Genomic DNA, 15,997 nt, shown 5'->3' with positions numbered 1-15,997 from the left:
GAGAGAGATGAGAAGCATCAACTCACAGTTGCGGCACCTTAGTTGGTCACTGATTGTCTTTTCATACATGCCTTGACCAGGGGGCTCCAGCCGAGCCAGTGACCCCTGCTCAAGCTAGTGACCTTGAGACCTCTGGGCTCAAGCCAGCGACCATGGGATCATGATCCCACACTCAAGCTGGTGACCCCGTGCTCAAACTGGGGAGCCTGAGATCAAGCTGGATGAGCCCGCACTCAAGCTGGCAACCTCAGGGTTTCAAACCTGGGTCCTCAGCATCCCAGGTCAACGTTCTGTCCACTGTGTCACCACCTGGTCAGGCTAAAATAAATGATCTTTAAGGTTCTTTTCAGTTCTAACTTTATATGAATCTCAAAAATCTGACACCTAGAAAGCACACTGATACCAAAAAGGTATCTCCATATTCATAAGACATAGGTAATATATATACTGTGAATACATGTTTTTAATTACATATTTATATATAAAATATATATATATATAAAGCATGCAAAAGGCATGTAAAGAATATCTCTGATGTTTCAATACTAGCTGTACTTTTTAAAGTTCACTATAATATGCTCACTTCGTGCACAAATACAAACCATGGATAAGAACTAGGTCTGGGGCAGGGAGAGGGATGGGGCACATGTCTGCTCATATCACATCTTTAATCAATCCTCATGACCTCAGTTTTCATTTTTATTTTTTATTTTTTGGTATTTTTCTGAAGTTGGAAATGGGGAGGCAGTCAGACAGACTCCCGCATGCTCCCGACTGGGATCCACCCGGCACACCCACCAGGGGATGATGCTCTGCCCATCTGGGGCGTTGCTCTGTTGCAACCAGAGCCGTTCTAGCGCCTGAGTCAGAGGTCACAGAGCCATCCTCAGCACCCGGGCCAACTTTTGCTCCAATGGAGCCTTGGCTGCGGGAGGGGAAGAGAGAGACAGAGAGGAAGGAGAGGAGGAAGGGTGGAGAAGCAGATGGGCGCTTCTCCTGTGTGCCCTGGCCGGGAATCGAACCTGGGACTCCTGCATGCCAGGCCAATGCTCTATCACTGAGCCAACTGGCCAGGGCTGTCTCTAAATTCTTATAGAACTATTTTTGTCTTTGATGTCAAGGTGCATTAGTTTTTTTCTTTATTTGTTGCAAATTTGTATCATTTCAAAAAAAAATCTAAGGCAACTTGAAAAACATGAACAGCATAGTAAAAGAAAGGATAGGTAGAGAAATCCGACAAAGGGAGATCTGGCTAGCCCAAAAAGGCTGGTGGGTAGTAACATTCTTTCAATTTCGTAAAAGTAGTGTATTCAGAATCTACCAAGCAAGAAAGAAAGCCTAGAAGCCCTCCAGGGTCCATGTTTTACAGCAGGGATCCCCAAACTTTTTACACAGGGGGCCAGTTCACTGTCCCTCAGACCGTTGGAGGGCCGGACTATAAAAAAAACTATGAACAAATTCCTATGCACACTGCACATATCTTATTTTAAAGTAAAAAAACAAAACAGGAACAAATACAATATTTAAAATAAAGAACAAGTAAATTTAAATCAACAAACTGACCAATATTTCAATGAGAACTATGCTCCTCTCACTGACCACCAATGAAAGAGGTGCCCTTCCAGAAGTGCGGCGGGGGCCGGATAAATGGCCTCAGGGGGCCGCATGTGGCCCGCGGGCCGTAGTTTGGGGACCCCTGTTTTACAGGATTTAGAGAAATTGCATCCTGGGACAACCCTCATCACACTCATGTCAGCACACTCATGTCTGGTAGTCTACATTAGCTTCCCTCCACAGTCCGTTCATATGTAAGCTTATTTAGAATTACACATTTGTACAGAACTTTACATTCTATATATCCATATATATATATAAGATTCTCTTGGGGTCACCATTATTATGGTAAAACTGATGAGATGTTTAAAGGCTTCTTGCCCAGTTCAAGGGCTCTCCTGTAGGTCTCAGGAAGGCCTTCCTTGAAATTACACGGCATACAGAGAAGTGAGGGAAGGATTAGAGTCCGTCGTTTTGAAATTGTGTTGTTAGAAATCCATTTTGTTCAATTCTTAACTTTTTTTTAAATCATAAAACACTACTCTAAAACAAGGTAAATTCTTACACCCAGTTAAATGCAGCTCATGCACTCGGCAGCATGTTTCCAAAGAGACGAATACAGATAGGGGTGCCGACACCACAGCTTGCCTTCGGAGTGGTGAATGGAGCTTCTGATTTTGCTTAGGAAACCTAATTTTCTCAAGGGTACAGGGGCTCAAGGAGCAGGGAAAGAGGAATGACAACTTTAGATAGAAACACATTATTTAGTGAGTTTTCCTTTTACTTTTTCCTCCATATTACTGACCCTTCTAGTTTAGCATAATAACTACCAATATGAGTGAAGGGGAAAAAAGTAAAACACTATATTTTGGGTCCTTACACAGCTTTCAAACTGTCTATACATTAGAATCATCTGGGGAATTATGTGGAAACTAATGATTTAGACCCATTTCCAATTAAGTAAATTAATTTCTCTGAGGTTATTGGTATTGTGAAAACTCCCCAGGTGTACCTAAATCAAGTCCTCAAAACTCCCATGCCAGAAAATGAGGTGAGGTGAAGGTATTCGGCAGGAGAAACTCCAGCTTTTTTCCTTCACACTATTTCCCCCCAGCCTGTGGCTTGGAAAACCCCACCTCCCCAATGTTAGGTAGTCATAGGCAATGACCTCCCAATAGTTCATTTTAAACTCTCCTCTCCTGGAAAGCAAGGAGAGACGTGGAAAAGGGCACACAAGTTGGTACTCACAGTTCGATGATTTATCCACTGACTGTGGCGATATTCCAAAGTCCCCCCTAAGTCCTCGGTCAGTTGGCTTTTGTCAATGTAGCCTTGAAGGTCAGAGACAGAATTTAACATAACGATCTATAAAAGGAAAAAAATTAATATATTCCTCACAGATAATTAAATAGTAGTTCATCTAGCTCCTACTGTCATTGCCTTCTCGAACATTTATATCCAAAATGGATATCATATCCAGCAAAGAAATTCCCTTTCCATTTTCCCCCTTAGAGAAAAGAATACCAGAATGTTGAAGAGTCTATGGCAAAATGGTGACTTGCATTGGGGAGCTCAGTTTTAAGCTACTTAGAAGCCAGAGTCTTGTGTGAAGTGAACTTCTGTCAAAAGTTCCCCGGTTGGCCCTGGCCGTTGGCTCAGCGGTAGAGCGTCGGCCTAGCGTGCGGAGGACCCGGGTTCAATTCCCGGCCAGGGCACACAGGAGAAGCGCCCATTTGCTTCTCCACCCCTCCGCCGCGCTTTCCTCTCTGTCTCTCTCTTCCCCTCCCGCAGCCAAGGCTCCATTGGAGCAAAGATGGCCCGGGCGCTGGGGATGGCTCTGTGGCCTCTGCCTCAGGCGCTAGAGTGGCTCTGGTCGCAACATGGCGACGCCCAGGATGGGCAAAGCATCGCCCCCTGGTGGGCAGAGCATCGCCCCTGGTGGGCGTGCCGAGTGGATCCCGGTCGGGCGCATGCGGGAGTCTGACTGTCTCTCCCTGTTTCCAGCTTCAGAAAAATGAAAAAAAAAAAAAGTTCCCCGGTTAAGGTATACTCTTCAGCCACCAATCTCAGGTGCTGTACTGAGACCCAAAAACCTGGGACGAGAAGCCCAATAAAGGCTGGGCTGATGAATATCAAAATAAAATTAAAATATAGGGACATTCTGAGGGGTATGAATTAAAAAAACTCACAAAGTTGATGTACACTTATGAAGAAGGTTGATGTACCCCCAGATTTGTCTTTTGTGTGTGTGTGTGACAGGGAAAGAGAGAGACAGAGAGAGGGACAGATAGGGACAGACAGACAGGAAGGGAGAGAGATGAGAAGCATCAGTTCTTGGTTGCAGCACCTTAGTTGTTTGCTGATTGCTTTCTCATATGTGCCTTGACCAGGGGCTATAGCAGACAGAGTGACCCCTGGCTCGAGCCAGCAACCTTGGGCTCAAGCTGGTGAGCCTTGCTCAAACCAGATGAGCCCGCACTCAAGCTGGTGATCTTGGGGTTTTGAACTGGGTCCTCTGAGTCCCAGTCCAACACTCAATCCACTGCACCACGGCCTGGTCAGGTACCCCTGATTTGTCTTATGGAGGACATTTAGAGGTAATGGGCAGAGGATTTTCATAAATTAACAATCCTACTGATGAGTGAATGTCCACACATCTAGGGGAAGATGACACATTCCAGACTGTCCCCCAGGCAGGGTCCTGGTTCTCTGTCCCATCACTGTATCACATGCCCCTACTCACTCCTGACTAGGACATAGGTAACCTCATTACTATTTCTGACATATGCCCTGAAATCTTTATCTAATGATGTTATATTTCTTCACTTCTTGTTGATTATTTTGAAAATCTATTCTTGGTCAGAGACATAAGAATATAGGCTTTTCTCTATTATTACATTGTATCAGACAGACAAGTGATAAGTCCACTTTGGAATGAAAAGAATATAAGTTATGGCCCAAAGTCTATAGATAAAAACAAAGTTGATTTATTCATTCAATCAATGTCAGGCTCCAAAGAATAAAACAGTCAACATGACAGGCCCTACCCTCAAGGAACCTGATTTAGTGGGATTTGATCACTACAGATCACTGTGTTGACCTCATCAGGCCCCGTGACTTTCTCCTTCTGGAAAAGACTTTGGGAATTTAAAAAATTATTTTATAATATAAGAAAGAGAAAATAAATAACCTTAATCTATTTGTGCCTTTCATTTCTAAAAAATTTAGGCCACTTTTGAAGGTTTCAAAAAGATTTTTATTTTGTCTACAATTAGAAATTACACAATACATAACAAGAAATTGTCAAGTAAAAAATGATGTTTTTTTCTTCTCAGAACATTAGTAGCTACTTAAAATAATACCATAATGCAACATCACATTGGGCAGAAGTAACTTTCCCGCAGCCTGGGGTCTCAGAAACCTGTTGAGCCAGGCTGCACATCTTCTGATGCGCCTCACTGAAGGAGCGAGAGGTGTGCATCCACGCGTGACAGCACTCTGCTCACTCATCTTTCCCAGGGAAACTCCCTAAAGACTCTTATCTAGGTTTTTCCCTTCATCCTACTTCTGCCTTCTGGCCAAAACCTGGTTCTTCCCCTCTGGGCCAGCGTGACACAAGGTGACTCCCTCTCTGGGACCTGAATATAATAAACTTTGTCCTTCAAGCTCATTCTCATCCATTCCTCCTCTCCTGCTTCCCTGAGGCAGCACCAGGTTTACGGCACCATATCCAACATGTGCACTCATAGAACAGCTGCTATCGGTGAAGGATGGCATGCCCTGGCTGGATAGTTCACTTGGTTGGAGCATCGTCTGGGTAAGCCAAGGTTGGTTTGATACTGGTTAGGGCACATACAAGAATCAACCAATGGAAAAAAAAAAAAGAATCAACCAATGACCTGACCAGGTTGGGTGCAGTGGACAGAGCACTGGCCTGGATGTTGATGGACCCAGGTTTGAAACCCTGAGGTCACCAGCTTGAACACAGGGTCACTAGCTTGAGCACAGGATCACAGACATGACCCCATGGTTGCTGGCTTGAGCCCAAGGTCGCTGGCTCCTCTCAGGTCCCCCAGTCAAGGCACATATGAGAAAGCAATCAATGAACGACTAAGGTGTCGCAACTATGAGTTGATGCTTCTCATCTTTCTCCCTTCCTATCTGTTTGTTCCTGTCTGTCCTTCTCTCTCTTCCTCTCTCTCTCTTACATGCTAGCTAAAAAGAAAGTTTTTTAAATCAACTAATGAATAGAGAAATAAATGGAACAACAAATCACTTTCTCTCTCCTGCTTCCTCTCTTAATCAATAAAAATTTTTAAAAAGAATGCTGTACTTTTTTCTTTTCAGTATAGATTTATTTATGTTCTTATCTATACATTGCCTAAAGCTGCTCATTTAAAGACCTATGTGATCTTTTAATTCTAAAAGAAGCATTCCTGTGTTCTGTAACACACTCCATTTTAAGAAACCAACTTGCATCTCCATAGCCTTTTGAGGGATTTTTGCAAGATTGTCTTAGCCACTCACATAACAATTTTATAAGGCTGTTATGAGTGTGGCTGTTCTAGATAAGACGAGTGCTAGCAACTGGCACTCAGAAACCCTTTGCTATTTCAAAGCACCCCTCTCCAGGGGTAAAGGTAAGTGAGGCTAAGGGACTTAACTATAATTACCATATTTTCTGCTCCATAAGACGCACATTTTCCCCCTCAAAAGTGGAGGGGAAAATGCCCATGAGTCTTATGGAGTGAAAAATATGGTATTTTATTAAATATTTTAACACACCATTTGGTTCAGAATATTTTTTTTCTTATTTTCCTCCTTAAAACCCTAGATGTGTCTTATGGTCAGGTATGTCTTAAGGAATGAAAAACACAGTACCTCCTGGTCCACCTGATTCTTATAAGAGTTATGCAAAATGAACTCCTTTCCCCTCACTCAACCTGTGAAAATATAACTATTATCTCACTAGAAATGAGCAAGGAGATGTTATAATAAGAGAGCACAAGGTGCTGCAAAGTAAAGTGCTAACATCAAAGCCATGTTTCAAAAACAAAGAAGACACCCAACAGTCTAACCCAGGGGTGGTCACCCTTTCATACCTACCGCCCACCGGCTCCACAGTAATGGTGATTTATAAAGTAGGGAAGTCACTTTACTTTATAAAATTTATAAAGCAGAGTTACAGCAAGTTAAAGCATATAATAATAATTACTTACCAAGTACTTTATGTCGGATTTTCACTAAGTTTGGCAGAATAAATCTTTATAAAACAACTTACTATAGTTAAATCTATCTTTTTATTTATACTTTGGTTGCTCCGCTACCGCCCACCATGAAAGTTGAAACACCCACTAGTGGGTGGTAGGGACCAGGTTGACTACCACTGGTTGAAACTGTCATTTACAAACAAACTATATATATATAGTTTTCTTAAGATAATATATAGATATAAGATAAATATATATATTTATCTTCTTGGGGTTTTTTTTGTTTGGTTGTTTGTTTTAAGTTAGAGGAGAGGAGATAGAGAGACAGACCCCCACATGGGCCCTGACCAGATCTACGGGACAACCCCCCTCTGGAGACGATGTTTGAATCGACTGAGCTATCCTCAGTGTCTGTGGCCAACACCAAAACCAATTGAACCACTGGCTGCAAGAGGGGAAGAGAGAGAGAATGGGGAGAGGGAGGGGAAGAGAAGCAGATGGTCACTTCCCATGTATGCCTTGACCAGAAATAGAACCTGGGATGTCTGCATGCCAGGTTGACGCTCTATCCACTGAGCCAACAGGCCAGGGCCTAGAAACAAAATATATCTTGAAGTTTGATTGCATCAAGCTTGGTAACCTAGGACCCTGAATTCTGTGGCACATTTGAGCTATGAAGGGAATGCAATCTTCTCTGTAAGGTGAAATAGTAGCCTACAGGATGAACATTTTGCATTAAAAGAAATTCTCCTAAATGTGCCAATAGCTTGAGCGATTGAGAGTTTTCCTTTTTCTTTCTTTTATTTATTATTATTTATTTTTAGAAAGAGAGAGATAGAGACACAGGAATATCGAGCTGTTCCTGTGTGCCCTGACTGGGGATCGAACCAGCAACCTCTGCGCTTCAGGATGATACTTCAACCAACCAACTGAGCTATCCAGCCAGGGCTTGACTGAGAGTTCTCTAAAATGTTGATTTTAATTTAAAAATAAAAGTATGATGGGTAGGGATTCAGTACATTCCCACAAACAGAAATAGCTAAAGACATGGTATCAAGACAAAATAGGTGTTCATTCTCTCTTCAGATGCACCACACAAGAAGCAGGGCATATATCCCATATGTATCTGTATACACATTATCACTTGGAGAGATATGTTATACACACAAGCAGAGAAACAAACACGTCTGGCGTTTGGTCAAATGCTCAATTCAAACTCCAAACCATTTTGAGTGACAGGAAGCAACAACTACCTTTCATCCCCAAAAGACAAGAAAGCTTATGAGTATTATAACAAATTCATTAACCTCATGTAAGTCATCATTTCTTCCCCAATATTGTCACTCAATTCAGGAAAGCAGAATAAGACACGCATGGCTCACATTTCCCTTAAACACTCAAATATTTTCAAATAAGTATTTAAAATAGAACAAGAAATTCATTTTGAGTCCAAAGTATAGGAAGAAAGTGTTTCAATAAATTTGATAATTAATATAAAATGGATCTCAAAGGAGGAAAAATAAGGGGAAAAAAGAAATTCCTTGTCTGTGATGGTCAATTATTACTGAGATGGGTTAAATATTTTCTCAGAGCAATTTCAATTAAAGTGGGGTTTTTGCTTTTATTTTTTTAATTTATTGATTTTAGAGAGACAGAGAGAAGATGGTGGGGGGGGGGAGAGAGAGAGAGAAGCATTCACTTGTTCTTCTACTTAACTGTGCATTCATTGGTTGCTTCTCGTGTGCTCTGACCCAGGACTGAACCTACAACCTTATGTTTCAGGATGGTGCTCTGACTGAGCTAAACAGCCAGGGCCAGTTTTTTTGCTGTTTTGAACAAATAACATGTTTAGGTGGCAATGAATCCAAACAGAAAAAGAGTCTCCCTACATAGAAAAATAGTCTTCCTCTCACCCTACCCTCAGGCCTCCACTGCTACATTCAGGAGGCAATCACTTCAGTTAGTTTTTTTTTTTTCTTTTTTGTATTTTTCTGAAGCTGGAAACGGGGAGGCAGTTAGACTCCCGCATGCGCCCGACCAGGATCCACCCGGCACGCCCACCAGGGGGCGATGCTCTGCCCATCTGGGGCGTCGCTCTGTTGCGACCAGAGCCATTCCAGTGCCTGAGGCAGAGGCCATGGAGCCATCTTCAGCGCCCGGCCAACTTTGCTCCAATGGAGCCTTGGCTGCAGGAGGGAAAGAGAGAGAGAGGAAGGAGAGTGGTAGGGATGGAGAAGCAGATGGGCGCTTCTCCTGTGTGCCCTGGCCGGGAATTGAACCCGGGACTTCCACACGCCAGGCCGACGCTCTACCACTGAGCCAACCGGCCAGGGCCCAGCTAGTTTTTTGTATTTCTTATATGTCCTTCCTGATATGATCTATGCATATACAATCATATAAATGCCCCTCTTATTCTATGGAAATGGGAACATACTATACATACTAGTCTACCTTTGCTTATAATCTCCACTTAAAAATATATCCTAGATGGACTAAGATTTAAGGTATCAGTGTGAACTCTATGTTTCATATATTCATATATATACACATATATGTCTACCTACATATATTAATATACACATACCTATATGAGTATATAATATGTATGTGTGCTTACATATGTGTATGTGTAAATACAAATATGTGTGTATATGTGCATATATGTATAGACCAGGGGTCCCCAAACTATGGCCCGCGGGCCATTTATCTGGCCCCCACCGTACTTCCGGAAGGGGCACCTCTTTCATTGGTGGTCAGTGAGAGGAGCATAGTTTCCATTGAAATACTGGTCAGTCTGTTGATTTAAATTTACTTGTTCTTTATTTTAAATGTTGTATTTGTTCTTGTTTTGTTTTGTTTTTTTACTTTAAAATATGTGCAGTGTGCATAGGGATTTGTTCATAGTTTTTTTTTATAGTCCGGCCCTCCAACGGTCTGAGGGACAGTGAACTGGCCCCCTGTATAAAAAGTCTGGGGACCCCTGGTATAGACTATACTGAAAGGGCCTGGAAGTAAAGACACCTGAGTAGTAACAGGAGATCTCAGTCTAATTTACCACCAGAAGGAACCAGAGCTCCTCAGTGACATGGCTAACTGCAGGGCCAGATTAGGGCTGTTGCATTATGTATGAAATGAGCCTGGAACATCATATTAGGACAGAAAGTAAGGAAATACTAAAAACAAACACACAAAAAACGATAGAAGCATGTCACAAGGACACAGGAGCCAGCTTGAAGTGGCTCCCACTAGCCTAACTGAGGACAATTTGAGAACCAAAATAATTAAGAATAGTAATGAATTATGAACCACCGAAAAAAATAAGAATGCATAATGATAATAAACAAATAAATAAATAGGGGGAAAGGGAAGATCTACCTTATGGTAAAAGAAAAACAACTTCTGACTAGTAAATGTTGAGAGAGTGTTAAAACTGAAAAATCACTATTTTGCAACCAATAATAAAGGTTTTTTCAGGCAAGAATAAAGAATGGATATTAGAGAGAGAGAGGAATTTTCTTGAGTAGGACATTTGTATAGTCTTAAAATGTCTCTCCAAAGATAGCTTATTATCTGCAAGAAAAAACATTATAATCAATACATTTGAGAATTTGGACAACTTGACTAGGGATTCAAGACTAACATCATCAGTGAGGAGCAGATGAACACTGTGTTTTCACATGTGATGCCCTGAAAAGGACATGACAGTGATCAAGTAGTACTCCAGCTGGAAATGCACAAACTGAATCGCATCCTGAGAAACTATAACACGAGCCCCAAATGAGGTACTGTGGGGCAAATGAGTTTGTAAAATTTGTGTTATCTGAGTTTGCTCACTTTTATTGTTAAAAATGACGCTGCCCAGGTGAAACTGCTAATTACCTTCCTGCGTGGGAAGGGCAATTGTTATGCTAATATGTGCTGGAGGAGTCTTTGTGGGTCCAGGTAGTTTTTTAGACGAAAGAATAAGAAGCCAAGATGGCAGGGTGCTGAAGGAGAAGCCAGTTTGTGCAGAGAGGAGAAGGGAGAAGATGTGCAGATGGGGAACCAGAGGTGACAGACTGGTGGGGGCCTTTGATTCTAGAAAGATCTGAATGTGTCAGTAGCTTTGTGAGCTCTGAATGAGTGGGTTTTGGAGCCCTATGTGTTTTTACTCGCCTGCCAGGTGCAAGGAATGGCCTACCATTTTTTGGCTCTGCAGTTTCATTACTGTCTGCCCAAATCTAATGAGAACCTGTATGTGCGTGGCCACCGTGATGGCAGCAGCCCCTGACCTTACAGGTATGCTTTTTTTTTTTTTAGGGATTGAATTATTAAGAAATGCTAAAGTCATTTTAGCATTTAAGGCTATGGAAATGGTTTAGATTAAAAGAGACTAAGGAGACATGACAACTAAATCCACTACCTAATCCTAGGCTAGATCCTGTTACATATACACATATACCTATTATGTGTATACATATGCCTCTAGTCCTATACAAAGATGTATACAAGGATATACATATTTTTAAATGTGTGTATATAGATATATGGATATATGGATATTTGTTACATTAAGTACATACATTAAATTTTATCAAAGTATTTAATTGATTGGGTACACCATAATTGATTTAACCAGTCTGCTGTTGTTGGGCATTAAGTTGTTCCCAATCATTTATTATATATGTGTGTATGTATATATCTTTATATATATATTTACTTCTCTACATATGCAATATATTATTTTTACTATGTGGAGATATATGTAAATACTTATGTATTATATATGTATTAATATATAATTTATTAACATAATACATGTATTGAGTATATTGACACATTATAATATAATGTATAATATGTAGAGAGAGGTATATATCTATGTATATAATAACGTATATAAAGAAGCAAATAGTAAAGCAAATGGGGATAAAATGTTGACAATAGGTAAGTGAATCTGGGTAAAGAACATGAAATATTCTTTGTACGACTCTTATTCTTGAAGTTTTTTTTTATGACTTTGAAATTATTTCCAACTAAACCAAAAATATATTAGAAACTTTTCTATAACACTATAGGTTTATCTATTTTTCTAATTTTTTTGTTTTTTCATTTTTCAATTGAGATATTATTTACATTAAAAAACGCACAGCCTGACCAGGCGGTGGCACAGTGGATAGAGCATCGGACTGGGATGCAGAGGACTCAGGTTCTAGACCCCGAGGTCACCAGCTTGAGCGTGGGCTCATCTGGTTTGAGCAAAGCTCACCAGCTTGGACCCAAGGTCACTGGCTCGAGCAAGGGGTCACTCGGTCTGCTGAAGGCCCGCAGTCAAGGCACATATGAGAAAGCAATCAATGAACAACTAAGATGTTGCAACGCGCAATGAAAAACTAATGACTGATGCTTCTCATCTCTCCATTCCTGTCTATCTGTCCCTATCTATCCCTCTCTCTGACTCTCTCTCTGTCTCTGTAAAGAAAAAAAAAACGCACAAATTTTAAGGGTATAGTTACATTAGTTTTGACAAATGTATATACACATGTAACACCATCCAATCAAGTACAATGGTACCTTGAGATACGAACAGACCAACATACGAATTTCTTAAGATATGAGCTGTGACTCGGTCCATATTTTTGTTTGAGATCCGAGCGAAATTCCGAGATACGAGTCGTGATTCGGGAAGCTGCCACTAGTTGGTGTGTTGGCGCACGGGTCCAGTATTGGCAGTATGATATACAAGTTAACTGACTTATGAGCTCAGTTACAGAACGAATTAAATTCGTATCTGAAGGTACCATTGTATAGTACATTTTTCCAGAAAGTTCCCTTGTACCTCCTTTCAATCTTCTCTGCTCATTACCCTAATAGCAGCCATTGTTTGATTTTCTACCTACCATACCTTAGTTTGCTTCTTATTCACCTTTATTATAAAGAGAATCACAGAGTACGTACTTGTTAGTGTCTAACTTCTTTCTCTCAAGAGAATATTTTTGAGATGCATCCATTGCTATTGCATGTATTAGTACTTCACTCCTTTTTACTGCTTAACCCTTTGAGTAGTGAGTATTTTTCATGCTCGCTGACCCCTGGGAGTGAGTTTTTTTTCAAAAAATAAAATTAGTTCCTGTTATAGTTTTAGTACCTTAAAATCATGTTTGTTTGATAACCAGTTTCTGGAAACAAGAACATACATTTGCCTTTTTTTAATGTTGCCTTACACACGTATGATCGTACTCTGGATAGTCGTGAGGCACGACGGCGTACATGGACGTTTGTACTACTGGAAGGGTTAATGATATTTTGTTATATGAATATGACACAATTTCTTTTCATTTATTTTTTGTTAAAGTATAGTTGACAAGCACTATTTTAGTTTCAGGTGTACAACATAGTGATTAGACATTAATATATCTGACAGTGTGATCACCACAATGAGTCTAGTAACCATCTGTCACCATACAAAGTTACTATGATTTTATTGACTGTTTTCCTGGTGCTATACAATACATCCCCATGACTTATTTACTTAGTAACTGGATGTTTGTACCTCTTATTCCCTTTCACCTTTTTCACAGATAGCCTCACCCCCTTCCCTCTGGCAACCATCAGTTTATTCTCTGTATCTATGAGTCCGTTCCTGTTTTGTTTTGTTTTGTTTTTAGATTCCACATACAAGTGAAATCTTATGGTATTATCTTTCTATGTCACAGTTTCTTTAACCATTCACCTGTTGGTGGACAATCTTGTGCATCCTTTTCTGTGGGCATGTGTTTTCATTTTTCTTGGGTGGGTCATAAGTTAGGTATATGATTAACTTGATAAGAAACTGCCAACTGTTTCCACGTGGTTGTACCATTCCTTATCACTTTTAATAGCTGCAAAATATTTAAACTATTGGGTAGACCATAATTTATTTAACCAATCCCTGTTGTTGGGCATTAAGCTGTTCCCAATCATTTACTATTACAAACAAATTGGTAATGAATATCACTGTATATATAGCTTTGTGCACACATATGAGAGTTTTCTGTGGAATAACTTTTATAGGTAGGTCAAAGAGTGTTTATATTTTAACTTTTGATAAATACTGCCAATTAGTCCTTCATATTGGTTACTACCAACTTCACTCCTATCAGCAAAGTATGAAAATGGTGTTTTCCCAATATCTCTGCCAAAAATATAGGTAAAATTTTTAATCTTGTCATTTTAATTCCATTTCCTTTTATGAGTATCACAATGTTGGTTTTTTTTGTTTTCATTTTTTGTTTTTTTTTCCTTTTGTATTTTTCTGAAGCTGGAAACGGGGAGAGACAGTCAGACTCCCGCATGCGCCCGACCGGGATCCACCCAGCACGCCCACCAGGGGCGATGCTCTGCCCACCAGGGGGCGATGCTCTGCCCCTCCGGGGCATCGCTCTGCGGCGACCAGAGCCACTCTAGTGCCTGGGGCAGAGGCCAAGGAGCCATCCCCAGCACCCAGGCCATCCCTGCTCCAATGGAGCCCTGGCTGCGGGAGGGGAAGAGAGAGACAGAGAGGAAGGAGGGGGGGTGGTGGAGAAGCAAATGGGCACTTCTCCTATGTGCCCTGGCTGGGAATCGAACCCGGGTCCCCCGCACGCCAGGCCGACGCTCCACCGCTGAGCCAACCAGCCAGGGCCTGCAATGTTGGTTTTTGTTTTTACAGTTGCCTCTCTGTCACCTCTATACTTTAGATCCTTATTTTCTGTCACCCATAGTACTACAATTTCTCGCCGTCCTTCAATCTCTTTCTACAGTCTTAGACACCACCTTCATGTTTATGACTCAGTACTATTGAGTCAAACAACTCCTTAACTCAAAAACCTTCCCTGGATCCCGGATGCCTACTAAATAAAGTTCAGACCCTTTATCCTTACATGTCAGACCTATTTCATGTACTCTACCTTTTCTTTTTTTTTTTTTTCATTTTTCTGAAGCTGGAAACAGGGAGAGACAGTCAGACAGACTCCTGCATGCGCCCGACCGGGATCCACCCGGCACGCCCACCAGGGGCGACGCTCTGCCCACCAGGGGGCGATGCTCTGCCCATCCTGGGCGTCGCCATGTTGCAACCAGAGCCACTCTAGCGCCTGGGGCAGAGGCCACAGAGCCATCCCCAGCGCCTGGGCCATCTTTGCTCCAATGGAGCCTTGGCTGCGGGAGAGGACGAGAGAGACAGAGAGGAAAGTGCGGCGGAGGGGTGGAGAAGCAAATGGGCGCTTCTCCTGTGTGCCCTGGCCGGGAATCGAACCCGGGTCCTCCGCACGCTAGGCCGACGCTCTACCGCTGAGCCAACCGGCCAGGGCCCTTACTCTACCTTTTCTTGCAAAAGATTATCCTGTCTGTATTCCAACAAGGGGCTTCCCCCATGGACCTCACGCAGAGTGTGTACCTCCTGCCTCCACGCCCCTAATAGGCTATTCCCCTGCCCAGACATCCTTCTCTCCCTCTCTACTGTAGAGTCCCACCTTCTTAAACACCCAGCCTCAATGCCATCTTCACCACTTGCCTTAACCAAATGAAGACCAAGATAAAAGCTTATGCTTACCGGTACTTTCATTTTAAATTCATCTCGATAGTATTTAATACCAAGGTCAGTGATTGTCCTCTGGATAAAGCGGGATGGACGAAGGATGAAGATGAGCTGTAAGTTTCCTGGAAATGCTACCTGGAAGGATCATGACAAGTGTCAGGTCAAATATCACATCCATTGGTCTCTTCTTGCCTAAGGTCACAAATGACAAAATTAAAGTGGACACCATGGATGCCAAAGAATTAGAATATATTTCACAGGACTTCAGAGGAAGGAGATTTTAGAGATCAGATCATCCAAACCCTTCCTTAAGAACCAAACTATACCAAACAAACACACACAAAGAATGTTTCTGATTATAAAAATAATTCATACTCTTTAGAGAAAAATTGAAAAAAATTATACATTGGAAAAGGTAAACCACTTATGACCCATAGCCAATTTTAATATTTTAACCTAATTACTTATATGTTATTTTCTCTGCTTAAACATTTTATCACAGTCAAATTCATATTAGAGAAATATTTTGTAACCTACCTTTTCACTTAATATTAATACCATGAGCTTTTATTCTTGTTATTAAAAATTCTGGAACTGTTATTTTTCATAAGTACATAACTTATTTAACTATTTCTTATTGCTAGTGATTTAGGCTTTTTCATGTTTTGCCATTATAAATAACATTGAAATGAGTATC

At 41.3% G+C, this 15,997-nt stretch overlaps 1 protein-coding gene across 14 annotated transcripts in view; it reads right to left on the bottom strand.

Annotated features, from left to right (window-relative positions):
* MCF2L2 (MCF.2 cell line derived transforming sequence-like 2) overlaps positions 1 to 15,997 on the bottom strand; it is a 255,093-nt gene that overhangs the window by 181,073 nt on the left and 58,023 nt on the right. For 13 of the 14 annotated variants that reach the window (XR_010726901.1, XM_066241647.1, XM_066241644.1 and 10 more), the window contains exons 5-6: positions 15,316 to 15,435; positions 2,803 to 2,919 (exon numbers count right to left, since the gene is read on the bottom strand). Coding sequence is in view for 13 of the 14 variants with exons in the window: in XM_066241647.1 (XP_066097744.1) it covers positions 2,803 to 2,919; positions 15,316 to 15,435 (237 nt within the window). In the remaining variant the exon portion in view is untranslated. Of the gene's footprint in view, positions 1 to 2,802; positions 2,920 to 12,701; positions 12,731 to 15,315; positions 15,436 to 15,997 lie in introns of those variants that run through there. The other variant, XM_066241655.1, reaches the window with a different exon arrangement.

Source organism: Saccopteryx bilineata, chromosome 8 (genome assembly GCF_036850765.1).
Source record: "Saccopteryx bilineata isolate mSacBil1 chromosome 8, mSacBil1_pri_phased_curated, whole genome shotgun sequence".
Taxonomy (NCBI): Eukaryota; Metazoa; Chordata; class Mammalia; order Chiroptera; family Emballonuridae; genus Saccopteryx; species Saccopteryx bilineata.
Note: the sequence above shows the minus strand (reverse complement) of the source record. Positions and strands in the feature narration are given on the sequence as shown.